Source organism: Notechis scutatus, chromosome 1 (genome assembly GCF_049901735.1).
Source record: "Notechis scutatus isolate UNSWTSFEM ecotype Mainland chromosome 1, rNotScu1.2, whole genome shotgun sequence".
In the NCBI taxonomy this organism is placed as follows: domain Eukaryota; kingdom Metazoa; phylum Chordata; class Lepidosauria; order Squamata; family Elapidae; genus Notechis; species Notechis scutatus.
This window is the reverse complement of record NC_142009.1, coordinates 58,638,261-58,666,190: the sequence shown is the minus strand read 5'-3', so window position 1 is coordinate 58,666,190 and position 27,930 is coordinate 58,638,261. Positions and strand designations below refer to the sequence as shown.

Genomic DNA, 27,930 nt, shown 5'->3' with positions numbered 1-27,930 from the left:
AAATACGTATGCAGGGTTGGGTCCCTGTGCGTGTGCATTAGGCCATCTTTTGAAATAATCTGTGTGCTTTTACGAACAAAGAATAACCACAAGCAGCAAGCTGCATCCTCAGAGGCCTTCACAAGCCTAAAAGATACAACTTAATACATTTTATAGCTTCATACGTTTTTTAAAAAATAGCTGGTTACTACTCCCAACATTTTGAAACCCACTTGAAAAGGCAAACAATGGCTTTTCAAATTAGCAGTCATAAAAATGGTACAGGGTGAGATTCTTTTTTTAAAATCCTATGAGGATACAATTACGTTGTAGTATATTTTCATTATACTCTCCTCCCACTTAATTTTTTTTTCTGCTGAAGGATTAAAAGGCACTAGAGCTAAAAAGATTATTAGAAAAATAAATTGTCACTGAGAATGTCTTATTTCGTTCACATGGGATTTAGTTGGAATAGAACAAAAGTGTTCTGTAATAAAGGCAAAGTCTTACTTTGGGGAGTGCATTTCTGACTTAGTAATGTCATTTTAATACTGTTGATATCCTTTTTCTTATCTTTTTGCTTCTAAACTTTTGTTTAATTAATATTAACACAGAAATGAGAACCTCTGCTTTTAAGAAAGTTAGTAAACTACAATTCCCAGTTTTTAGTTCCAAAACATGTCAGGGAAATTAGCTGTTCCCTTTTCTGAAATTAAGAAATTAAAACTTTACTGCAGTATGAAAGACCTCAAATTAGAAGAGAAATAGAGAGACAGTATAAAAGGAGAAAAATTTACTTTTTACTGGATAAGAAACAGTTACATATTTATCATGTTTTAAATCTGCAGGCTTTCAATTACCCAGTGGTTCAGTTCCATTGTCAGGATATGAGGTAAGCTGGACATGAAAATCTTTCAACTTTCCTCTCCTTCCAAAACCTGTAGGAATCTATCCCAAGCATTAGTTTTGGGCCATGACAACATATAGACTTAACCCTAACCTTAACCCTAGATTCATTTTTAGTTTCAAAAGGGATTTTCCCATGTATTTTACTGTGGTCCACAAACAACTCCAAACGAAAAGTTATCAGCTTTCCTTTTCTTAAAAACCTCGAGGAATCTATTCCTAGCATTAGGTTTGAGCTATGACACCATGTAGAACTAACCCTACCCCTAAATTCATTTTTAATTCAAATGGGATTTACCTGTGTATTTTACTGTGGTCCATAAACAACTCTGAATGAAAAGCTTTCAACTTTCATTTCCTTCAAAAACCTCAAGGAATCTATTCCTAGCACTTGGTTTGGGCCATGACACCAGGTAGAACTAACACTAGCCCTAGCCCTAGCCCTAACCCTAAATTCATTTTTAATTCAAATGGGGTTTGCCCATATATTTTACTGTAGTCCACAAACAACTCTGAATGAAAAACTGTCAACTTTCCTTTTGTTCAAAAACCTCAATTAATCTTACTAGGATTAGGTTTGGGCCATGACATCGTGCATACCTAATCCTAACCCTCACCTTAACCCTATATTCACTTTTAATTCAAATGGGATTCACCCATGTATTTTACTGTGGTCCACAGACAACTCTGAATGAAAAGCGATCAACTTTCCTTTACTTCCCAAATTTGGGAAAATCCCATTTGTATTCAAAATTAATTTAGGGTTAGGACTAGGGTTAGGGTTAGATTTAGGATTCAGGTAAAGTCTACATATTGTTATGACCCAAAACTAATGCTCTGGATAGATCCCTACAAGTTTTGGAAGGAAAGGAAAGTTGACAGCTTTTTGTTCAAAACTGTCTGTGGACCATAGTAAAATACATGGGAAAATCCCTTCTGAATTGAAAATGAATTTAGGGTTAGGGCTATTGTTAGGATTAGTACTACATGGTGTCATTGCCCATAATTAATGCTAGGAATAGAGTCCTTGAGGTTTTTGAATGAAAGGAAAATTGACAGCTTTTTGCTCGGAGTTGTTTGTGGACCATAGTAAAACATGGGAACATTCCATTCGGGGGTGGGTTTCTACCGGTTCTGTCCACCTCTATAGAACCAGTTGCTCTGAAGAGCAGCATACATAGAACCGGTTCTATGTCTGCTGCTGTTGTGGCCCACTCCCCACCGGGGCTCTTACCTGACCTTTATTTCCTGCTTTTTCAACTGCACGAGACAGCTGCAGTTGAAAAAGCAGAAAAAAGGGCTTTTCCAATTGCTGTGCACTTGCACGCAGTGCTGCTCAGCTATCCGGGCAGCTCAGCAGGTTGTAAATTGCACTCGCGTGACTTGCGTGACTCACGCATGCGCGTGTGATGCTAATAGAAAGAACCAGTAGTTATACCAGTTGGATCCCATCCCTGATTCCATTTGAATTGAAAATGAATTTAGGGTTAGGGCTAGAGTTAGAGTTAGTTCTACATGGTGTCGTGGCCCAAAACTAATACTAGGAATAGATTCCCCAAGGTTTTTGAAGGAAAGGAAAGTTGATAACTTTTCGTTCAGAGTTGTTTGTGGACCACAGTAAAATACATGGGAAAATCACATTTAAATTGAAAATGAATTTAGGGTTAGGGCTAGGTTTAAGATTAGTTTTACATGGTGTCATGGTGAAAAAGTAATGCTAAGAATAGATTCCTCGAGGTTTTTGAAGGAAAGGAATGTAGTTCACAATCAACTCCAAATGAAAAGCTGTCAACTTTCCTTTCCTTCAAAAACCTTGAGGAATCTATTCCTAGCATTAGGTTTGAGCCATGAGACCATGTATCCCTAACCCTAACATTAACCCTAGACACATTTTTAGTTTCAAATGGGTTTTTCCTGTGTATTTTACTGTGTTCCACAAAATGAAAAACTGTCAACTTTTCTTTCCTTTAAAAACTTTGATGAATCTATCCCTAGCATTGGAGTCTTAGTGGAGAATTGCTTGAATATAAGCCAACTGTGTGGAGCAGCAGCAGCCAGAAAAACTAATGCCAACCTGGATTGTATAAACAGAGGCATAGAATCCAGATCTCGTGAAGTATTAGTGCTGATTTACAAAACCCTAGTAAAATCACACCTGGAATGCTGCAAGCAGTTTTGGTCACCATACTACAAATAAGATGTTGAGATTTGGAAATAGTTCAGGGAAGAGTAATTAAGATGCTCAAAGACCTGGAGATTAAACAATATGAAGAATGGCTGCAGGTTTGGGGTCTGGCTAGTCTAAAGAAAAGAAGAATTAGGGGTGACATGATAGCAGAATTCTAGTATGTGAGTGTCTATCAGAAAGAAGAAGGGGTCAATTTATTTTTTAAACCACCAGGGGGCAAGACAAGAAACAATGGATGGAAACTAATCAAGGAATTAACGAGAAACTTTCTAACAGTGAGGATAATTAACCAGTGGAACAGCTTGCCTTCAGAAATTGTGGGTGCTTCATCACTGGAGGTTTTTAAGAAGAGTCTAGACTGTCACTTGTCTGAAATGGTATAGGTTCTCCTGCTTGAGCAGTGGGCTGGACTAGAAGACCTCCAAGGTCTTTCCATCCATATTGTATTCTAATTATTAATCATGCTCTTTAAATATATATGGCTATGTTCCATAATGCTATATGCCAAAAAAACTGATCAGTTAATGAACAGTCATGCTGCCAGGTGTGTGTTTGCTTGGGGAATGTTGATGGTTTGTGATTCTGTAGTTCTGCTTCTGAGTTTTAGGGTTATGGTGTCATCCAGATTTGAAATCATTTTGAGTTATGAGAATCAAAGTTACTCTTTTTGGTTTGAGTTTGGATGATGCTGAAAATTTAAAAGATTTGTAGCAATTGTAGCAGAAGGTAGAGCACATTTGTTGCTTTTGAGCTATTATTCATGCCAGTGTAGCTTATACAGGTTGTTCTCATGTTATGACCACAATTGAGCCCATTTGTTAAATGAGTTTGGCCCATTTTACAATCTTTCTTGCAACAATTGTTAAGTGAATTATTGCAGTTGTTAAGTTAGTAACATGGTTGTTAAGCTAATGTGGCTTTCCCATTGACTTTGCTTGTCAGAAGGTTGCAAACCGGGAAATGACATGATCCCAGGACATAAATATCATAAATATGAACCAGTTGCCAGGCATCTGAATTTTGATCATGTAACCATGGGGATGCTGCAATGGTCATAAGTGTGAAAAATGGTCATAAGTCACTTTTTCAGTACCATTATAACTTTAACAGTCACTAAATGAACTGTTGTAAGTCGAGGACTACATGTATAATGATTACTATTTCTTATTAAATTAATCTTTTCCTTATGGCTATAATGAAATCAGTATTTATATTTAAGTTAACAATTTTTAAGCAACATATATGCTTTATAATCTATTTTCAATCTTAGTTTAAAACTACTAAGATTTGTAGAAAGGACTGAGCATTCCATGTGAAGGTTCTTTCCCAGTTTGGTGATACCCAAATATATTGGAAAGGCAACTTAGATTTTGAGTAGGAATTCTGGAAACCACAGTCCTGAGCTGTCCAGGGGAATTACTGTCTTCAGTTGTAACTCTTAAAGAGTATTCTGGCCAAGGAATGGGCATGTGTTAAGTTTGTATATAGGAAGCTAAAACATATAGGATAAAAAGAAACTTAGATAAGATAGGAATCAATACTTGGCACAACTTTACTGCTTTTCTGATTAGCTTACTAGTTAGAAGAGTTAGAACATATAAATGAACCTATCTAATACAAAAATAAGTTAAGAACTAAAACATAAATCAGAACACAATATAGAGCAGGAACAGGCAAATTTCAAGTTTATGGGATATGCTTTATCTACTACTCAACTGAAATCTAGTGCAGAATACATAAAATTAAAACATAGCATAAACAGTATTGTATTATGAAACCAGAAATGAATGGGATTCACAACTCTTCCACCTATGAATTTATTTCTGGGATAATTTTGGAGCTGCACCTTCTACCAGTACCAGTGTAAATGCTTTGTGCAGCAATTTCCTTCTCCCCTTCTTAATTGTTTGCTTACACAGATAAGAAAAAAGGAACAACAGAAGACAGTATAATTATCAATGAAAGATAATAAAACAAGACAATTGTGTACAATAGTCTAGACGTACCTCTAAACCAGTGGTTCCCAAACTGGGGTGCTCGCACCTCCTGGGAGTGCGAGACGATATTCCAGGGGGTGCGATAAAAGTCCAGGTAAATAGTAGGATATTGGCTATATGTTGGCATTTTTATTTATTATTTATTTCAGGGGGTGCGAGGTTCGAGTGAAATTTCTTTAGGGGTGCGGGGCGAAAAAAAGGTTGGGAACCACTGCTCTAAACTGTTTTACTAGAAGTGTAATGTTGTTGCTATTATTCTAAAGTTGCTATTATTCTAAACCACATTGGGTTTTAGAAATTCTTGCCATTTCAATCAAAATCCACATTCTCTCTCCCTATTATAGAGAGTTCAGAATCTCTGAACAAAAGAAGCTGAAAAAGAAAGAATTGCAATACAAAGAGAGCTTTGTAGAACTCCAGCTTATATAGCATGTAGAAAGACGCAGTATGTACTGGATAATTTTCCCATGTTACTTTCTTAAACTGTTTGCCAGCTAAATTAATCTACAATTTGGGAAGAAATATAATTGGTGTTTGTCATGTGCAGTTCATATCTATCTGCCTTCGCTTTCTATCAAATATGTAAATTAGTTCAGTCACTAAGAATGTTTGAAGATAACAAAAACACAGGGAATAGAGGGTTATTTCAATGAAGGCAACTATTTATTTACCTAATTTCTAAAAAAACCAAGTAGCTTAGAGTACACCAACAAACAGGGTTAATATTTATAATAAAATCTGTCCATAAAAATTGCAATAGTCCACTGCATCACCATTGTTATGATTTTATTCATCCACAAAAGCCCTTCCAAAGAGCCATAAAAACATGGTTCAGTGGATGCTAAATAGTCAGTCTGGGTATCTACAAATACACTGTTCTAGAGGAAGGGATCATCACCAAGAAAGAGGGTCTATAAGATTCCTGGAGATGGCAATTTCTTCAGTGGTGAAACTCACAGCAATCTAGTCTCCCTGATCTTACTGGGCAAGAAGTTTTAGCCTGGAAAAGGTATCCTAAGGGAGAACCATGTGAAGCTTTAAGGGTTATGGCTAGTACCTTGCATTGCACTTAAAAACTAACTGCAGCCAAAGCTGAGAATGGTAGGAATGAAATCTCAGTAAAATAATGTATATCATGAAGCTTATGCATTATCAAAATTTAAATTTCATTTTTAAAAATCTGCTCTTATTTGAATGATTTACAATGACTGCATTTTATCCAAAAATATAATTGCATAGAATTACCACTACCAAGAACAAGGGTAATTCTGCTTTTAATTTAAAATAGTTAATTGAATGGCAAATTAGCACATATCAAGATAGTATTGATAATATCAGTGATGTTATACATTGTCCAAACTGTTGATATGAGCAATACAATTAGTTTAAGTTACTGAGTGACTTTTTATACATATTGCAATAACATTTTAAAACACCAAATACTGTGGGCAACTTGCAGAAGTGAGACTAATTTTATATATATATATATATATATATAGCCCCCCCCCCCCTCCCCCCCCCCCTCCCAAACCCCAAAACCCTCCCATATATATATATATTCAATTAGATTGTACTTTAGGTAGCAAAAATATTGCAAAAATATGGAAAACATACATTTGCTCATATTATATGAATAAAGATATAGCATGTATGCATAATGTATTTTTCATGATATCCTTTCTATAACTTCAATTTCAGCTAAGAATTTATTTTTATTTCAACAGGTAACTTCATTTAGGAAAATGAAACATAACCAGAGCTGCTGTCAAACACCTCCCACTATTACCATTCATGTAAAACCAAGTGAATCTAAATCATATCAGCAAAAAAAGACACTTGCCCTTAAGCGCCCAAAATTTAAAGACTGCCGGGGGACCTCTGGAAAAAATATTAATCATAATATTAAGCCAAAACAATTAAAAGGTTCATGTTTAATTATTCAGCGTCAGGAAATGACAGCTTTCTTTAAACTATTTGGTAGGTTTTTTTGTACGTTAATAGAATTTTACATCTATGTATACACACACATATGCATATAATACATAGTTTTATACATATGTATATTGATTATGTGCTATCAAGCCATTTAAACACATTTATATGAAAACACATACATAATATTTCATATTTCAATAAAATGTGCAAACTAATTGTATGTGCTTGAGAGGTAACTCAGAAACTCTCACAAACTTAAAACTCTTTAGCACTCTCATTTTATTCTCATAGGAACCAAAATATAAATAAAAATCTCCTGTTCTTACATAATTCAATGATAGAAATGACTGTTTCATCAGCCTTCATATGTGTGGAAGTTGGCCATTAGATAAGGCTCATAAATCTACTATAAAGAAGTTGTTTATGCACATACCATTTTTCCCATGGTTTTGGTTTTCTTTAGAAACAACATCCTTTCTCTCCAAATAGCTGGTGATTTTATAGTCAAATCAGAAATTAGGAAAAATATAATTTTATTGTTAAAAGGCTGTTTTCAAAGAATGTGTCCTGAGATTATAATTAGTTTACCGTTGCTGCCTTATTTTATAGATGATGATTTGATACAAGATTTTTTGTGGATGGACTGTTGTTGTAAAATTGCAGACAAGGTAGGCTTATTACTTTTAAGTCAGTATAACTTTAAAAATCAGAGGATTTATATTCTGTTGTCATCTATCAAACCCTATTGTTTTATGCTAATTTCAATTTAATAATTCAATTATTGTTTTAAATAACATGAAAATTTAAAATATTGTGATTAGATGTGATTGACTCACATAGATCAATATTTTAATAATACAAATCAACATTTTATAAATCTAAATAAAAATAATGTATTGTACCTCTTTTGGCTCTAATTCTTAATACATGCATACTGGACATTACTATCTAATAAATAGGATACTCATTTTAATACGGTCTAAGCCACTTGCCTGAATAACCTGACAGCGTTATTTATTCATTTGCTGAATTAAAAGTCTGGAAAAATATTTATTCAAAACCCAACTGTAGGCATTAAATGATTTTAACTCTGATATTAAAATGCTGCAATGAATAAAATATTATTGGGAGAGTTGAGTTCTGCTGCATGACATCTGTTAGGGCTTAGAAAACAGCAAAGAATTTGAGAGCAGTGGCTGTAGGTTTTGATACCCAATACAACACCACAGGATTGTGCAGAAAGTGGCACACTGCATGACATACTAACAATTTATGTGACAGGCTATTATGTAATTAACAGCACTTTACCCTGCAGCACAAGGCCAGTAGCTGCAATTTATTGGCCCATTTTTCTCTATATCAGTTTCCTGTTTTCTACATTTCCAGTATAACTGAAAAATTACTTGATCCTTAATACGTTGGTTAGGAGCGATATCTCTGGCCCTGCTTTATGTCTTACTAACGAGATTAAGGCAGTGAGAACATGACGCAAGTTTCTGTGACAGAGTGTGACTGAAAAATCCAATTGGAGGTGTGATTCACCTAAATTTAAAAACCATTCTGTGTTTGGCAATTAATTAAAAATAATGATTTTCTTTTTTTTGCTTTGTTGATAATTTTTTTTCTGTTGATTTTATCAAATGACTGTTTTGTCATTTTTAGGCCAAAGGGAAAAGAGGAACATTAATATTCTACTTTCTTTCAACAGTATCTTTTGGCAATGACTTTTGTTTATTTCAAGAGGGCTGGCTATAGTATAAATGAACACACCAGGCTTAATTTCTTTGTTGCTCTGTAAGTAACTCTAAACTTTATAGTTGTGATTAAAATACAAGAGAGAGCATTTATTACCTGAGAGAAGAGTAGTTAGAACAAAGCCTTGCTGGCTCCAATAAATAAATATTTATATTTATACATTTAGGATACTTATAATTATATTTATAATATTTATATCTTGAAGCATATTAGGACTAATAGGCTGATAGAAATTTAATTTGTAAAATGGTGTATGAACCCAACATGTTGTCAAAGCTAAGTAGAGGAGTGGCTGATTTCTGCAGATTTCTAATATTTTAAAATGAAAGTTAAGAATGGAAATATTTATATTTTATGTTCATAGAAAATAAACCCCAAAAATATATAGTTGTGCTGTAACCCCTTTTTTTTGGAGGGGGGGGGGGACCAGGGACAATAGAGCCCTGTTAATTCTCTACCAGAGTAGTTATCTAACTTTCAATTTCTTTTTCAATACATATTTTTGGAGTTCTGTACTCCTGATTTGAATAGGCTTCACATTTCAGCTTAAGTATAAGGCGAAAACTTCATTTAATTTTCTAAACCTTTAGGTGACTTCTTCAGTGGGAAACAATAATAAATGTTTACAATTTAAAAATGTTAATGAAAATTGTTCATATCCTAAAACTAGAAACTACTAAATTTTAGGAAAATAAGTACATTAGGCAATTATATATTTAAAAACCTACTATTTGGACCAAGTAGTATTTTTGCTCAATTTGCTTCAGTCTAAGTGAAAAGCTATGAAGTCAGATTTTGGCAGTAATTATTAAGCATCCTTAGAATGCTATTTGGTGGACAAGACTCATGACTGTGTTATGGGATTTGCTTTACCATAATTTATTAAATAGGAACAATTGCTGATGTTCATGCATAATGCTAAATCAAGATACAGTTTAAAACTTTTTAAAAGTGATAATTTCCCTTTATTAAGGAACAAATCTTAATTATTAAGCCATCCAAACCTGGCAGGGCTGGAAGATTTCATCCCTGCATTTCTCTCAACTGTGCCATTAAATAGCTCAAGAGGGTTGTATAGCCACCAGTAAATGAGAATGTTGAACTCATCTTTAAGTTGTCCACAGTAAAAGCAAACTATTGATTTGATGTCAAAACAGTATTTTATTAAGAAAAAAAAAATCAACATTCTTGTGGAAACTCCTGAAAATTACTGAGAAGCTAAGTAAGCTTTATTCTTCTCTCTAATAGTTTAACTCCTTTAAAGAGGATCATCCAGATAACTATCATCCAGATAGCAATAAAGCTGCAACCTTAGTACACTTTATTAGACATTCAGTAAATTTTGGGTGTGTGTGTGTGTGTGTGTACACACAATCATAAAACGAAATAGTTAAAAAAAGAGATAAAACATAAAATACAGAAGAATCAACAAATAATATATCTTGGATCTTATGACTTCTGGTATATCATTAATTATAAATAACTAACTATATTTGTGGATTTATTCACTTTTATATTTCTATATATTTACCCATATGGGCTGCAACAAATGAAGGACACCAATTCATGTCTGACCAGATGGTGTCTGACGTTTCAGCCATATCAAGTGTAATATTGTACATCAAAGGACAGCAAAACCCATTATTGACTTATCACTGAGTGGTAAAGATGTTGAGTTTACATTAACTCCATGAAAAGGAAAAAAAAATTAAAGACTCTGTTTTTTTTCCTTTCAAAAGAGATGGGATTTGTGCACAAGTAAGCTGTTTGAAAGAATTGCAGGAGTCTATACTGCCTTCTTTCCTTCCCATCTCAGTTTTCCTTTAGCATCAGCACAGCAAGAGTTGCCAATAAAACTGCAACCTTGGCAGAGGTATGGGAGTTTTGAAGCTCTGCAACCAAGAGTAAACAGAATAGAGCAGCCAAATGAAAGAAGGTTTTTCTTTAGAAGCAGTGGATGATCCAAAAGGAGGAAATGAAGTATAAAGCCTCAGGAAGACAAAGCACAATGTAAGAAAAGGTGCAAGAGCTCTACATGCTGACTAGTAAAAGAAAAAGAAGAAATTTCAGAGATAGTTAACTTAAGACAAAGCAGGCTTAAGAAAGATATGTTTATACATACTAATAATAATTTATAGAAACTTCAGCAGAAGATTTACAATGCATTGGTTAAAAAGGGGGAATTCTTTCTGAGGGACTAGCAAAATTCAGTATTACCCCAATTGTTTTGGGTTTAAAATGAATATTTCTAAGACAAAACCAGAAAAGTACTATGTAGCCATTTCATTTGTTAGTTGCGAAGTCGTGTCTGGCCCATCGTGACCCCATGGACAATGTTCCTCCAGGCCTTCCTGTCCTCTACCATCTTCTGGAGTCCATTTAAACTCACGCCTACTGCTTCAGTGACCCAGCCACTTCATTCTCTGTCGTCCCCTTCTTCTATTGCCCTCAATCTTTCCCAGCATTATGCTCTTTCCAGTGAGTCCTTCCTTTCTTCAGATTTGTAGAGCCATTTCACACGGCTCTGCAAATCTGTCAAGAGATGCTTTGCAATACACAGGGGTATTTGAATCAGCAAAACAGAAACATCTTTTTGGGGGGTTCCTTGCTTGTTTCCTTGCTTCCAGTTTCCAACTCTGCCTGTATTGTTGAAACATTTATTTATTGTATGGCACATTCATATAATATTTTGATAAAAAGAGATAAAATATGAAATAAAAAATATAAAATACTATAAATGTATGTCTAGATTACATTTTTTTTTATACTTCATTTGTCACAGCCAGGAAATCAGCAAAGTCTCCATTATAGCCTCTATTTTAGCATTGTCACTATATGTTGGCTAGATTGTTTTTTTGGCCCCGCAATCACAATTTCATGATGGTATTTTGCCTCTCAGTTATAGAGGGCATCAGTCATCTACCATGGCCACTATGAGAATCCGGTATTCTCCATATCGCATGGTGTTTGGCACATCCAAACTGCATTTTCAAAATGCAAGGCAAACTTCAACATTTTAGGGAGCGATTTTGTTTTACATATTGTGTATATCAAAATAATCTTCTAAAGTACTTTAGCAAGAGAAATAGCTGGATATCTGGAACTCAACCTGTTTTGCTCCAGGCAAGCTACATAACTCAGTATTAGTACCTGAGAGTGATAAATAATCTTCAGGTATTTGTGATGACCCGGTGCTGGGCATGGAAGCAACACAGCCAGAAAAAAGGCTTAACTCCCCTTTATTGCACCAACTTTCTCCCAAATGTCCCATTGTTCACTGCAAGTCCAGGAGCAAAGCTCTAAACACACACCTCCAATAGTTCCTGGCTGCTATTAGTCCAGAGGAGCAGCATAGTTCTGAGAGCAGCCGCAGTTTAGAGAACTAGGTCCCAGGGAGTCCTCGTCACAGGAAGAGTTCACTGGGACTGCAACAAAATCTGGAGCAGAACTGTGTTGCTGCGAACTTGCACATAGCCAGGCCAGGCAAGCAGAGCAAGGCAAGGAGGGCATGGGACCGATGGGACCACTAGAGTATTCTTGGAGGACCACCTTTTTTCATCTTATTTCTGGGAGTCGTATGTGGCTCAAAAGAGGCAGCCAACATGTGGGAGTACTTCTGATCATCCCAATATCAATGTGCATTGACTCAGGCAATTATGCATCAATCCTATTTCTGTGGGAGCTATTAAACCATACTGTGGCACAATACTCTGCTGCTGAATAAACTAAGTTCAGTGCAGGATGACTATTCGTATCCATGACATTCCCTAAGTCACATGTGTCCTCTGGATGGTGCTAAAGAAACAGTCACTTCAAGATGAAACATCTGAAACCTTCAAGATACAGCAGCTATGGGGACAACCTAGCCCTTGGCCCTTTTTATGAGGGGTGGCTTAGGGTTTTACATCAAGCTGTTGGGTGAGGTCAAAATCAGTACGGAGTGTAGTATCATAAGTATACTGATGATATTCAGACGTACATCTTTAGTGCAGGCTAGATTAGTGATGTGGTTGAGGCACCTGGAGATTGTGAGCATCTGGAGGGGTTCATGTGAGAGTCTGGAAGACGGGTATTATACAACCCTATGAAGATGGTGTTTTTAAATTTAATTTTTTACTTTTAAAATAGTAATAGAAAAAGAAAAAGAACAAAACACAAAGATAATTATAATGGGTACATTCTCAAAGGAAAAAAATGTATAAAAGATGCTTTAAAAAAGTGAAAAATACAACAGAAAAAAGAAACAAAATATATCATTAGAAAAGATTCTATACAATTCTATATGTACTTAATGTAAACACAATACAAGTCTGTATATTTTTATTTCTAATATACAACTATCATTCTTTTTTAACATACTATATTTTGTACAAATGAGTTCCATATTTCATTATACTTGTACATATAAAATCTATATTTATGTATAATCTTCTCATAGACGTCAAGTGTAATCAGGTCTTCAATGCTATGGGTAAATGGGGCCATACTCTTATCTTTTCAATGCTGCAATACCAATCTTTTAGCCATAGTAAGGGCACAGGGACTCCATTTAGATTGTTTGGTTGTCAAACTCCTTGTAGTAGGTATGTAATTCAAGTGAATATTTTCTTCTGAAAATGTTAGCTTTTGTTACACATATTTATATAATCCACTACTTTATCTCAAAACCATGAGGCCCTATTCATGTTCATTCATCATCTTTTGATTTTACTGTTCAATCCAAGACTGCTCTTGAAGACCCTCCTTCCCTACCCTACAGGTTTACTTGGTCCAGCATGCACTGGTAGGTTCAGTTCTGAAACTCCAAAGTTTCCCAATTTTGTGTGCACTCTAGTGGCTCCCAGTTCAAGTACAATTCAAAGTGCTGATTATCACCTTTAAAGCCCTGAATGATACAGACCACTTTATTTGAGAATCCACCTCTCCTTGAGGCTGTCTATTCAGCTTACCAATACCAAATCTAAAAGAGTATGTGTGTTCCAGGTCCACTCTATCAAACAATGCCATCTGTCAAGACTTAGGAAGTGTTCCTTCTCTGTAGTGGCACCTGTCCTAAGGAAAAATTTCTTCCCTGAAATCCGAAGGGCTTCCACTTTCTTTGTTTTCCATAAGGCCATAAAGACCTAACTTTTTCCACCAAGTGCTGGGCCAGGATGTGAACTCAACTGGTGTAGGCAGCTGGTTGTTATGATACCTTTATTAGAGTAGAGCGATTTTTAATTTTGTACTTGTGTTTCTGATCTGATTGTTTCTCGTCTTCTAGGGTTATATTTCAAGATGACAGCCATATAAAGCTTTTCAATGCATCTGTAAGAGAAATATCCATTATACAAAGCCAGATATTTTAACTTGTTTTGTATTCAGCATTGTTTCTATATTCCGAAACTGCAAGACTTTCATTTCTTTAAAAAAACTGAGATTTTTAGGATGCCTGAATTTATCTCTATTTTTGTATTTTGGTTTTTGAATTTCTTTGCTCATATAGCTCTGAGTTTGGTACTCTGAATATTAAGTTAAGATAAGCAAAAGTTGGAAATTATATTCTATTTTCCTAATATGAAAAATAAGCTTAGGGATGCTTGTCCAAACTAAATTGTTTTGAGCAATCTGTAATGACATGGGGATGGGGGGGGTAAGAAAAAGATGGGAGACAGTGCTAAACATTTGATCAAAGTTATGTTTAATTGTCATATACATGTTATTGTAGATACCTGGCAAATACAGTTGAAGAAGATGATGAAGAGTCAAAATATGAGATTTTCCCATGGGCTTTAGGAAAAACTTGGAGAAAACTCTTCCCAGATTTCTTGGCGTTGAGAGATGAACTGTGGAGTAAGATGGGTTATAGAGCTATAGTAAGCAGACGTTGCTGTGAAGAGGTGAGAAAAGTATGTTTCATATTATTAAGAGGATAAGGTAAATTATAATAAACAACTTCTGTTTTCTAATCTTTCCTTGTTTTCAAAACTCTAATAGTTATTTTTAAATGCTGTCAAAATTACTCACTTTAATTGCTAGATGATACCATGTTTTCAAAATACTCTTAATGAATAATTGACCTTCATCAAAGTGGGTGTATGTTTTAAAAAATATACTAGCATTTCTTGGAAAATATGAAATAATCTATCAATACAGTGTACACTATGTAATTAGATACTAGCTATTTTTGTTACACCAGTTCACCAAACATTCTTTTTCCTTGCGGTAAGCACCCTCATTGTTATCTTGAATAAAGCTCGCTATCCTTATATCATCCTCATACTTCACAATGTGGTTGGTGGCAAACCTAGCACAACAGTCATGAGTCAATAGGGTGAAGAACAGCAGATTTAGGAAACTGCCCTGAGGAGAACCTGTGCTCAAGAAAATGGTGTTAGAAATATTAGTCCCAATTCGCACATACTGGGCCTATCAATAAGAAAATCAAGAATCCAGTTGCACAAAGCCTAATAGGTTCAGTTTGTCTACTAGATGCTGAGGAATGATTGGATTAAGTGCCAAACTGAAATTGACAAACAGCATTCACACATGAGCACTTCTTTCCTCTAAGTGCGCCAAGCTAAGATTGGGAACAGAATAAATAGCATCCTCTATAGAGCAATTTGGACGGTAAGCAAACTGAAATGATCAAATGCTGGAGGGAGGCTGGATACAATAATGTCCTTTATCAGCCTCTCAAAACATTTCATAATGTTGGATGTAAGCACAACTGGATGGTAATCATTGCATTATAGGTTTTCCACTGCTACCAAAGAGGGGTTTCTATTTTTTATGGTTTCTATTATTTGGGAATTTGTTTGCAATTCAAAGTGAGCAGCAGCTATTTTATTGCTGACCAGTTTCCAGCCAATGTGGCTTTGTTGCTCATTCTCCCAAAACAAGGCCAACCTTCATGTTCATGCCACTCTTCATGGCCTGCATATGATGGTCTTACCATTCCTATTAATTTGGCTACTCTCTATCCACCTGATCTGATTATACCTAAGATGTCTAGCTTGTAGTCATCAAAGAGCCACAGAAGTTGAGCAGATTTTTCAACCTGGTGTAGCATTTTCACATTCCATGTCCCAATTCTTGTGTGATATTTTTAGCTGAGAAAATCATTTTCAAGTTCTGGCACCAGACTCCATGGCCAGTTTGCTCCAGTGTTGTCCTATAAACAATATGGCTTGAAACAGAACTCTTGCCTGGTTGACTAAATTTTCTTGAGATTATTCTTGCTGTCTTAAGTTTCTTTACCTTATGAAACATCATAGAACAGTGCATTGACATTCAATGGCCATCAACTTTATCGATTTTAAGAAAGCATTTGACAGTGTCCACCAAGAATCTCTCTGGTAGATCCTACATCTATACGGCGTATTGACAGTCTTCATTATTATTTTTAAAACTTATGAAAATGGCCATACAGACTTCTTCAAAATTACTATCAGAGTTAGTATCACTGCTCCTCTTCTGGCCCTCAGCTATGTTATGCAACAAACATCATGCATCAGGAAAGGCATACATTATTCTGATGAAGATTGTCTTGGCAACCTCGAGTTTGCAGATGATATTGCCCTAAGATGAACCCAAACTATAATAAGTGATGGCTGCCTTAGATGAAGAAGCAACCTAAATTAGCTTCAGAGTAAGTGCTGAGAAATCGAAGATCGTGTATGAGAGCTCCACCGCACAGATACAGGGAATCACATTTAGATCACATTCAGATCAGTGACTTGAGAAGGAAGAAAGGTTTACCTCTTTGGGTAATGTAATTGCCTGAAATGGAGACGCAGAGATGGACATCAAAAGCAACAGCTGGTTTCCAGATGGTGAATAAAATCTGGTCCTCATCACTGAAACTTAAAACTCTGTTTGCTTGCTTCTATAGTGATTTATGCTAGCAAGATTTGGAAGGCACCGGCAAGTATTAACAAGAGACTTGATATCTTCCAGTAAGATGCCTTCACTGAATCCTAAAGATATGCTATTTTGACCATATTACTGATGAAGAAGTGCTCCAAAAATGTTTACCACCCAAAAGACTCCAACTTGCAGGTCATGTTCTCCATGCAGAGAAAATGACTTAGCGAAGAACATTCATGGAAAGCTTAGACTCTAAACATCACATGGGAAGATGCTGAAGTACTTGCCCAAGACCAAAAATGCTAAAGATCCCTTGCTTCCGAATATGCTACATAGCACAGGAGGATCTAATGCTAAAAAAATAAAAACTTGGAAAATGTGCTACTCTGCCTACAGGTAATCCTCAAATTATGAATGTAATAGAGCCAGCCAATTATATTCATAACCCAAGGATTCGTTAATTGGATCACATTAAATGAATGTGATCCCTTCCTGCTTTCCACAATACACTCGTTAATCAAATGCACAGGTTGTTAAGTGCACATGAGGTATCTCAGAGTGGAGAAGACCATGAGAGTATAGTGCTGCTGGAACAGGCCACCTACTTCCAACCACCCAAGGTCTCCCCTCATCAAGATATCTCACTCTCTGCTTACAATCCCCTGGGGTACCCATAGTTGTTTCCTCTCCCCATCCTCTCCCGCTGGGTCTCCGCAGGCACTGGGCCTGCTTTGCAAACCTACCAGATTGCATTTGCTCCACCCCACCCCATTACTGATCGCTCGCTTTTGAAGATCTCCAGATTCCAGAACAGGCTGACCCATGTGGCAGAAAAGCGGCCGCCTTGTACTTAGATGCTGGTGAAGCTGTCACAGATAAGAGGGGCATGGAATGAAGCTGTCAGGACTGCCCCCAGAGCTCCATGCAACCTCTCTTCTGCACTTTTGACTTTTTAGTTCAACATTCATCTGAAAATGGTGCCTGCCCTTTCACTTTCTCTATACTTATTAGACCAATTTTGCTAATAAATAGCGATTTTTTAATGTTGCATAGTTATGTCTTGTTAATTAAGAAAATTAATCTTGCCCACTAGCCCTTATAATTTCTGTGCACTGTTTGTTATATGATAGCTCTGATGCAGTCCTTTCTGAGATAAGAGTCTTTGATACAGGTAATGGCAATTGCTTCAACACATTATGTATGGCAGCGAGAACGGTCTCTTTATCATAGTGGAGCTATAAGAAACAGTTGCAGAAACAAAGTACAGTTACCTCGAGGACCTAATGCCACACCTGTAGACTGTTCACTTTGTGGAAAAAAAACACGATATATAAGGCTGGGATTATCATCTACCTCCTCCACTGATACTCTGGAAGTGGTGGAGCAACATGTCACTCCTGGTTTGCTTGATCCAACAGATAAAATGCTCCTTGATCCAGCTTATCATTGTCACTCCCAAGGTAAGTTAAGTGAACATAGAAATAAAATATTACTGTAATGTTTAAACATCTAGTCTAACTATAGACAATAAGTCAAAAGGGCTGTATGTTTAGAGATCACATATATGCCTCTTGCTGGCAATGTTTTGTCAGAGGTGGTATTCAGCAGATTCTGACCAGTTCTGGAGAACTGGTAGCGGAAATTTTGAGTACTTTGGAGAACTGGCAAATACCACCTCTGACTGGAGATTTTATAGTATCCTTCCCCTGCCACGCCCACCAAGCCACACCAGCAGAACCAGTAGTAAAATTTTTTGAATCCCACCACTGTGTTTTGTGTCTACATGAAAGCTACAGAGTGGATTTCAACTTAATGAACATCCTAATGCACCAAAAAATTAGAGTTAATGAGCTGAAGGGAAGAACAATAGAGAGTATTCAAAGCAATTATATATTTCACTGGAAAGCCTTTTTACAATTTTATTTTGCTTGTTGGGGTTTTCATTCTATTATTCCTATTTATGTAATCTGTTCTGAATTACAGGTAGTTCTAAACTTACGACCACAACTGAGCACAAAATTTATGCCCCATTTTACGACTTTTCTTGCCACATTTCTTAAGTGAATCACTGCAGCTATTAAATTAGTAACATGGTTGTTAAGTGAATCTGGTTTCCTCATTGACTTTGCTTGTCACAAAAGGCAATCACATGACTCTGGGACACTGCAACCATCATAAATATGAGTCAGTTGTCAAGCATCCGAATGTAAATCACATGACCATGGAGATGCTACAATAGTCGTAAGTGTGAAAAATGGTCATAAGTCACTTTTTTCAGTGATGTTACTTCGAATAGTCACTAAATGAACTGTTGTAAATCAAGAACTATCTGAATACAAAAGCATAATGCTTGCTTATCCATAATGACACTCTAAACTTCCAAATACTTCTATTTTTTTGACAGGTGACCAGCCTAGGAATGGGAAAAAAAGTAGTCGAGATAAATCCATGGACTGGTTTACTGGAAATGAAGAATAACAAAACTTAAGTTTCAAAATTAATAGCAAATTAAATACAAAATACATGTCAAAATATTTAGTCTCTAAATTTATTTTTTCTTTTATTTGTTAAACATATTAGTATATTGAAACATATTGTATCTTAGTCAATGTAAACACATCAATTGTTTCCCAAATCATACTCATATCAAATAAAATTTCTTCTAATGTGTTATTTCTGATGAAGCCCGATCTTCCAATTGGCACATACCATCTGGAGCAGTGTTTGGATATAGTGAATTAAATTTCCTCAGCTTGACAAGGAATACTATATGAAAGGGGAGAAAAACTAATGTTTTAACAGTCATTAGCATTTTGTTTTATTATTCATTCCTAAAAATGCTTTCACGGTGCTTATGAAAAACATAGTAATAATGAAATGTGTAGCTTATAATATTTTTGCTAAGTCATTCTTACCTGTATAACCAACTTGATATGGGAAAGGCTTAGCAATGTAAGGTGTTCTTATATTGGCAGAAGCAAGAACTGTTGAGATAAAATAAAATATGTAAACGACTAAAATTCTTTAATTCAAATTTGTTCTTGAAACAAATCTGTTATTGAACTACTCATCCCTGTGTCAATTCTGACCCCCCCACCCCACAGCCTTGGGCACCTTAGCAACTTTCCCTGTTTGTTTCCTTTCCCATAAGAGGAGGATATGACTTTTATTTCATATTGTCATCCCTGAAGGAAAACAATTATCAGATATCAGGCTGAGTCCTAATTGAGTTTGTTTTATTGATAATTTCAATGGACGAGAATGTATGTAGCTCAGGGTTGAATGCTAGGAAATTCCTGAAAGCTTGGCATTTAGACAAATCAACCATCAATAGACAGAGAAATAAATAATATATTTACACACTATTCAAAAGAGACAACCAAAAGCTAAGATGGAAGCAAAAGGGGCAGAACACATCCATATCCTCTGGCAACCAAGATTCATAAAAACAGTGATTAACACCAGGCAATCAAGCAAACAAAAAAATAATACCCCAATCAAAGAACTACCAAGGAGAAAAACTACATCTCCACCAACACTGACAGGGCAACAAGCTATGTACAGTATATAAACAGGGAACAAACTTCAGACTCACTAGCACTGATGTTGGGTAATGAAATGTCTGCAAGCAACCAACCACGCTCAGAGACCATTTAGGTTTCCATAGTTCATTCATAATGTGTGATTCAAGAAAGTTGTTGTTTATTCACCAAACTACAGTTAACATGATTTAGTATGCATAAATCCAACCTATGATTTACCTCTTCTGAACAAGACATATCACTAGGTTACAATATTTCAGTTATTATTACAAAGAACCCAATTTATTTCCTACCTTCATTTCCTCTCTCTTCAGCAGAAACATCATTTTCATGATGACAAACAGTTTCATCATTGAGGTTTAGTTCAGATGCTATGTTTTTAAGAACATTTCTCTTTTCCCATGTAGCTGGGCATATTAGCCAATCTCTATGTGTAACTTCCAAAACTTTCTCACAAAAAAGGGCTAATTTTCTGATCCGGATAGCTTCCATCAATTCAATAACCTGAGTGATACTGGTAGAAAAATAAACAATTATGTATATTGCAAATGAATTTCTACAAATATATATTAGAATTTATGTTGTAGCCCAATTTTAATGCATATTTATTCAATCTGTTATTAATGATATTCATTTTTCAGTAATGTTTATACAACTGTAAACCATAATGCGGATTATATGCTTTGTCTTAGAGTTAGACTATCATGTAAATCCAGTCATTATAGTTTATTAAACAATGGTTGAATCACGTTTTAGCATGATGTTTCAACAATACTTGTCACTTTGGTTAAAGACAGAATTATAGAATTGGAAAGAATCATAAGGATCATCTATTCCAAACTATCTGAAATATACAGAAAACTAATTAAACCAGTCTTGAGAGGTGTCTAACCAGATGGAGAATCCACAACTTCTATCAGTATTCTGTTCCATTATTATATCATACTGATAGGTTTTTTACTATGTTTGAAATCTAAGAATAGGTAGTCCTTGAGTTATGGCAGTAATAGGTACTAGAATTTCTGTTACTAAGTGATATGGCCATAAATAATCCCGGCAGTTCCCATTACGGCTGTTAACCAAACCCATTGGTCATTAGGTGAACCCCAATTCAAGCAATTCTCAGTTTGGTCTTCCCAGCCCTAATTCTTGGTGAGTTCAAGGTTTGCCTTCTCTATCTCCTTTCCAAATACTCTCATTTGCCTATCTCTCCCTCCATCTCTGTCCTTTTGGCTGTTCTGCGCAGTGGAGAGGTGGTAGTGCTGGTGCTTCAGCAGGCTTGGCCTCTCTTTCACTCCCAATACTACCAAGGAACGCTACCTCATGTTCTGTGTCATAACTAGCCACCCTAGTATCACAATGCAAAACCCCAGCTGCCCCTACGACCTATGTTCCATAGGTCTTGTTATTCCTGCTGAACTTTGCTGTCTTATACCTCAGCTTGACATGCTGACTCTATATGAGGCAGCCGCTGGCCATGCCAAGCCTTCTTCCTGAGGCTGCATGTGCCATTCTCCAAATAGCATGAGGAGAACTAATGGGCAGAGCTCTCAAAAGAGAGCTAAGGACAGGTTTGCTGTTAGCGCTTTTCAGCAAAATTTATTTGAAACAGTATCTAAGAACCTCCAAGGAAGAAATTAATTTCAAATTAATATGTTAGTGCCAAGCATACAAACATATACCATATAAACAAAAACTCTTTTTTCCTAAAGTCTTTATTCCTACAATCTCTTTTAGGAAAAAGACATTGCAGGAATAAAGTGTATTCCCTTTGAAGAGAAAACAAGATAGACAAGGAGCAATGTTGTCCAAAATAAAGAGGCCTGCTATTTTACTCCAAGATATTTGTAGAACATGTCTGCTGTATTGGAGCACCTTTAATTGTCATACATACATCCTATAGTATTGTAAGAATATTTTTAACTTTAATTACAAACTGTTCCTTTACATAAAAGGAAGCCAAAACAACAACCCCCCACTCTCATTCTCAATTGGGAAACAGCTAAAATAACATGTCTGCATTTTACAAAGCTGGAATTGCAGGATCTGCTAATATTGGGGGTTAATAACATGAGACATGACAATCTGAATATTGAGTTAATATACAGACTGAAAAAGAGGGTTAAACAAGAGGTCTTAAAAGAGTGAAAAAAGATCAGCCAAGATGGTAAGGGAATTGAAGGTTAAATCCTATGAAGATTTGTTAAAAGAACTGGGTATAATTAGCCTAATAAAGAATTTTTAATGCAATTTCTGTTACTATTTGATTCCATATATAAGTGCATCACAGCCACTTCGCTGCATTCTTTCCTGCAAAGTTGAAATGGCCCTGCATGTACACATACATGAAGCAACAAGGTATTAGGACTATTAGTCTGGGAAAATATTTGTCTGCTTGAAAAGTTTGAAAGGGGTGCTTCATTCATGCATGAAATAAAGTTTAAAATATTTTGCATACTGAAAGCAAAACCTGGATATTTAAGGAATGAATACTTACTTTGCAAAGTATGCAACACAGACCCCACCTTGTTTAAGACTTGGGAAAATTACAGGCAAAGCATTCTGAGGGGAAAGCATGTCCAGAACTACCTATCAAAAGAGAAAGAAAAACATTAATATTAAAGTAAAACACAACAGGGATTGATTTTAATGAGTATTTGTATTAGAAGTACTTATTGTACTATAAGACTTGTGACAGTGTCTGTTTTTAGCATAACATATATCAATGTTTTAGCAGCACACACTCACAAACCATAATGTCAGACTGGCTGGGTAATGGATTAATGATAAAAATAAAGGTGTTTGCTTATAGTGCTAATGGAATTATCTGTTTTAAGTCCCCAAGCCACTTTGAACAGGAAATTCTGACTTTAAGAAAAGAAATACATTACTTACAGCATCAAGTGTTACAGATTTCAAATCCTCAGCTGCAGTCAAAATATCTTGATTAATGAAATCTACATTATTTGGCCACTCTTTATCATGTCCTATCTTCCATGCATTACGCCACTGGCAAAAATTCTCCTCTGCCAATTTGTGATGTTGTTTTATGATTTCATAACTTATAACATGACCTTGTGACCCAACTGAAAATAGAATACAATCAAGTTGACTTATTTTTATATTTTATATAAACAATTACATAAAAGAAAATACTTAAATAGCCTCCTGCAGGGAAAGATCTACCACCACTCTTCTTCCTGTTTGACTTATATTCTCTCCCTTACCTATCTTTCCTAATTTTAGCTGTCCTATCATTCACCTTTCACTAGCTACTAGTCGGGTGACCCTTAGTAGATTTAAGGGGTCCTCGTGGCGATATATAGTAAAATAACCAATCTGCATAATATCTGCAGGATGGCAAGTTTGTGCAGGGATGTTGGCAATAGGTGACTACCCTTGAAATTGTCATTCACTTTACTTCAGCCCTTAAAGAGCTGCTGTATTCCACCAAGCTGTAGCACTGGTAAGAAAAAAACAAATAATAGAAAAATGTGGGAAAGTTTAGAAAAATATGGCAAATCTTAGAAAAAGCCTATAAATAGAATATAATTGCATGACAGTATTATCTGAAAAGCATCTCATATTTCATCTCAAATACTGCATTCAGTTTTGGTCACCACTGTGTTGAAACTCTAGAAAGAGTAGAAAAGAGCAACAAAGATGATTGGGGCTTGGAGGCTAAACGTGAAGAACTGTTGCAAGAACTGGGTATGTCTAGTCTAATGAAAAGGAGGACTAGGGGAATGATAGAAGCATTCCAATATCTCAGGGCTGCCACAAAGAAGAGGGAGTCAAGCTATTCTCCAAAGCACCTGAGGGCAGGACAAGAAGCAATGGGTGGAAACTAATCAAGATTAAGGAGAAATTTCCTGACAGTTAGAGCAATTAATGGTGGAACAACTTGTCTCCAAAAGTTGTGAATTCCAACACTGGAAGTTTTTAAAAAGGTGTTGGATAATCATTTGTCTGAAGTGGTGTTTCCTGCCTAGGCAGGGGGTTAGACTGGAAGACATCCAAGGTCCCTTCCAACTCTTCTCTTCGTGGTTTTACCACCAAAAGGTGCATAATTTTCTACTTATTACAGACAGCATTAGTGGCACTAAAATGATAAAGTAGCAGGAATGAAATCATTTTTTTTCTGCCTGAAGCCTGGTAAAAGATTAGCAATTATATACATTAAAATGTCAAAAAGTTTTATTTAGTATAAAGAAACAATAAAAGATGGAAACTCTTGTCAGCTGACACCAATAATGAAAACCCTATCCAAAAACTCTCATTTTACCTGCTTTCGATAGAAATAAACTCATGCTGCCAGAACCAGAACCAGCTTCCAATACTGTGTCCCCTTGAGTAATATCCATTAACAGCAGCATTGTATTGGCATCCTATAGGTTAAAAGAACAAAGATGACATATTTCAAAGCTACTATTCAAATAGTATTGAGAGGGATGTTTCTTTAGTCTGTCCAGTTTCAACGCAGATCAAATTAATATTCAGTATAACTGAACAGCAGCTGGGGCAGATGTTCACATGCAATTCCTGCAGAGAACAGAAGTGAGTATAATCTTATATGTATAACAACAGAAATAATTCCAACCAGAATCTGGAGGTCCCACTACAATTTCTGTTTATACTAATAGCACTAAAAAAAAAAATATATATAATAAAAAAAAAAAAAAAAAAAAAAAAAAAAAATATTAAAAATTTTGTTATCCTTTTTCTCCTTTCTTGCCCCCCCCCCCCCCTCCCTTTTTTTTTTTTTTTCTCCCCCCCCCTTTTCCCCCCCCCCTTTTATTTTTTTTTTTTTTTTAAAATATAGATATATATATATATTGCATCACAGTGCTTTTACAGCCCTCTCTAAGCTGTTTACACAGTCAGCATATTGCCCCCAACAATCTGGGTCCTCATTTTACCAAAATTGGAAGTATGGAAGGTTGAGTCAACTTTGTAAGTCTAAATTACCTTATAATCTAAATTAGGTACTTTCCAAATAAATAAATCAATTCTGAATTTCCAGCAATAGCTATGCTTAATGATAAGACGAAGCAGTAAATTTGGGCCCACTATTGCAGTGTTTCTCAACCCCATTAACCTTAATGTGTGTGGACTTCAACTCCCATAATTCCCCAGCCCAGAAATAAGTTCATTAAGTTCAAAAAGGTTCATTAGGCTAAAAAGGGGGGCTAAAACATGGGGAAAGTGAGATGTGGTAGCAAAGAAAATAGGAAATATATACAAAAGGCATAAAAGTTTAGGTGGGGAGTCTTGTTGGGTCCTAAAAAAAAAGCCTATTTTACCAATTCTGTTTTCAAAATGAGCCCACAAGATCTCAGTGGAGCCCGTTGAAATAATGGGAGCGGTAACATACTTATCAGTCGCCAGAATGGGAACAGGGGAGTGCCGATCAACTAATACATACCTTCGGAGAGATGATGGTAGGTTTTCGATCCATTAGCAACACATATTCTTCTAAGGATGGCCTCCGAATCATTAAGATTTTACCCCGGGACGTGTGGAACAGCTGTCCGGGGAGTCTGCCTACGATCTCAGAGAATCTAATGAAACCCACATTAGTATTACACGTTCCGGTACCAGTGAGCAGGCATTGGATCTTCCAATTCGTGCCGTGCTTCCCATGACCCTCTATTAGAATCAGCTCCCCAACTCGGAAGGGGCAGTTCCTCGAAGACGCATTTTTCATTTTCTCGGCCAGCGAGCCTCGATCCAGCTGGGAATCTGCTCCAGGAAAGACTCCCTCCTCTGCGACGCCCGTGTCGCACCCCAGAGACTTGGATTCCTTCACCTCCGCGCTTCTCAGAGCTCTGACCTCCGCAGAGAGGAGTTCCGCGGGAATCATCCGGCTCAGCCTTTCTAAGGGCGACAGCGACCCTCTCCGAGCCCTGCTCGTCTCCCTCAACCGAAAGGAGTCCGGCTGAGATTTAGCGCTAACCTGTTCTGGGAGCTCATCCCTTCCGTCTCCGTCCCCCGCCGAGGTAGAAGACACCCGGCGACTAACGCCTTGGGGATCGGCTGTGGGCTTTCCTTGCAGCTGGTGCCGGTGAGCTTTGGAATGACCGACGACCGTCCCTGGCACTCCAGCCCGGAGGTGCAGTCCTTTTCGCCCAGCGTCTCCTATGGATCGATCCTCTCTCATCTTGTTCCGGAGCGATGCCCAAATCCTCCCTTGCGATGCCCCCAGACCCAGCCTTTGCCAGCAGCTGCCCATCACGGCTTCGGTCTTTCGAGGAGAGCAGACGCCGCCAATTGGCCAATCGCTTTCTTTTATTTTTTATGCTTGGCTTAACGGAACCCGCCGTTGTTCTACAACTCTGCCAAAGGTACCCAAGCTGGTTGCAAAGCGAACAAGGACGCAGACGCGGCTTTTTCTTCCCGGGCGAGCTGCGGAGCCAATCGCAATCCAGTCAAAGGGGCCTTTCCGAAAAACTACCGTAGGTTTCCTCTTCAGCTTCCGGTTATGAATGGATCAATTGGAGGTGAGGGGGGGGAACTAAAGGCAGCGAGGGCACATATTAATAGAAATACTAAGCGGAAGGAGGAGGAGGAGGAAAGGATGTGGTTCGTTACGAGGCTTGGAACAAACGTGAGTCTTTTCATACAGATACAGATTCTCTCAGTATCCCTTGAATTCTGTCCCCCTTTATCCTTTTCCAAGAAAAGCAGAGGTTTAACTGGCTTTGCTTTCTTCATTAATATCTGCATCCCCGTGACGGGAAAATCTGCCTGCTGGATTTCATACAGTAATAATCTAAGAACCGTGTTCCAGTGTTTCCCAAGAACGAATCTAAATTGCAGTACCCGGATCCTCAGAATGGAGAAAACACAGCAAACTCAATATTTTCTTTCGTTTGAACTTAACCTATGCATAACCTGCCGGAGTGGCAGTATCTGGCTTCTGCTTTTAGACCTAGCCAACAACTAAATGTTAAGCATTTTATCTTTTTACCTTAAGCTCTACGTATCTATAGTGGTCCTGCCCGCATATGGAGACCTGCTATACTGCAGTTGAGAACCGGATGTTGGGATATAAAACCATTGGAACTTAGCCCCGTGGAGAGACAAGCACAAGGAATGATGCACATGCCCTGCGCCGGCTTAGTCTCACGTGGTTCTCTACAGAAGTCGTGTTGGGAAGCGTCTTGATTCTTCTACTGTAATAAATTATCTTTGGGCTTGCCTCTCGTCCCATTTTCTTTTGAGCATTTCCTTTGATTGATTTATTATTTATAGGAGGCTAATTATACTCGCCTCCCCTTCTTGTGTATAGTCCAGCTGTTGACTGCATAAAGGAAATTTGACACTCTGCTGAGACACTATTGGCCTCGAGATAAAGCCCTACAGGCTTATCTGTCTGTCTTGATTAGAAACATAAATCTCTATGTGACTATATCTTTACACACACATTTTTGTTTTCTCTCTCTGTGTGTGTGTGTGTATGTATGTACACACACACACACACACACACACACCACTATTATATATATATATATATATATATATATATATATATATATATATATATATATATATATATATATATATATATATATATATATATATATATATATATATATATATATATATATATATATATATATATATATATATATATGACATATACCTACATATACCTATACCTATCTATATATATATCCACTGAATTGATGTAATTGATGCACACAAAAGGAAGAAGTAAACAGCTTTGACAGCTCATTCCGTTGAAATGAAATATGACAAAGAGCCTTGCAGCTCTTAT

At 36.6% G+C, this 27,930-nt stretch overlaps 2 protein-coding genes across 2 annotated transcripts; one reads left to right on the top strand and one right to left on the bottom strand.

The window, feature by feature from the left end:
* The first annotated feature begins 750 nt into the window (after positions 1-750).
* Positions 751-19,218, top strand: SPDYA (speedy/RINGO cell cycle regulator family member A). Its single transcript, XM_087965278.1, has 7 exons — positions 751-871; positions 6,795-7,047; positions 7,615-7,673; positions 8,714-8,799; positions 14,468-14,639; positions 17,780-18,068; positions 19,013-19,218. The coding sequence occupies exons 2-7, from the start codon at positions 6,813-6,815 to the stop codon at positions 19,084-19,086; spliced, it is 915 nt and encodes a 304-aa protein (XP_087821404.1). The 5' UTR covers positions 751-871; positions 6,795-6,812; the 3' UTR covers positions 19,087-19,218.
* Positions 19,148-27,133, bottom strand: TRMT61B (tRNA methyltransferase 61B). The gene is made up of 7 exons (XM_026681726.2): positions 25,576-27,133; positions 24,436-24,538; positions 23,046-23,236; positions 22,648-22,739; positions 20,444-20,664; positions 19,524-19,592; positions 19,148-19,374 (listed from the first exon to the last, which is right to left on the bottom strand). Exons 1-7 carry the CDS (start codon positions 26,380-26,382, stop codon positions 19,271-19,273), a joined length of 1,587 nt encoding a protein of 528 aa, XP_026537511.2. The 5' UTR covers positions 26,383-27,133; the 3' UTR covers positions 19,148-19,270.
* Between the last annotated feature and the right edge of the window lie 797 nt (positions 27,134-27,930).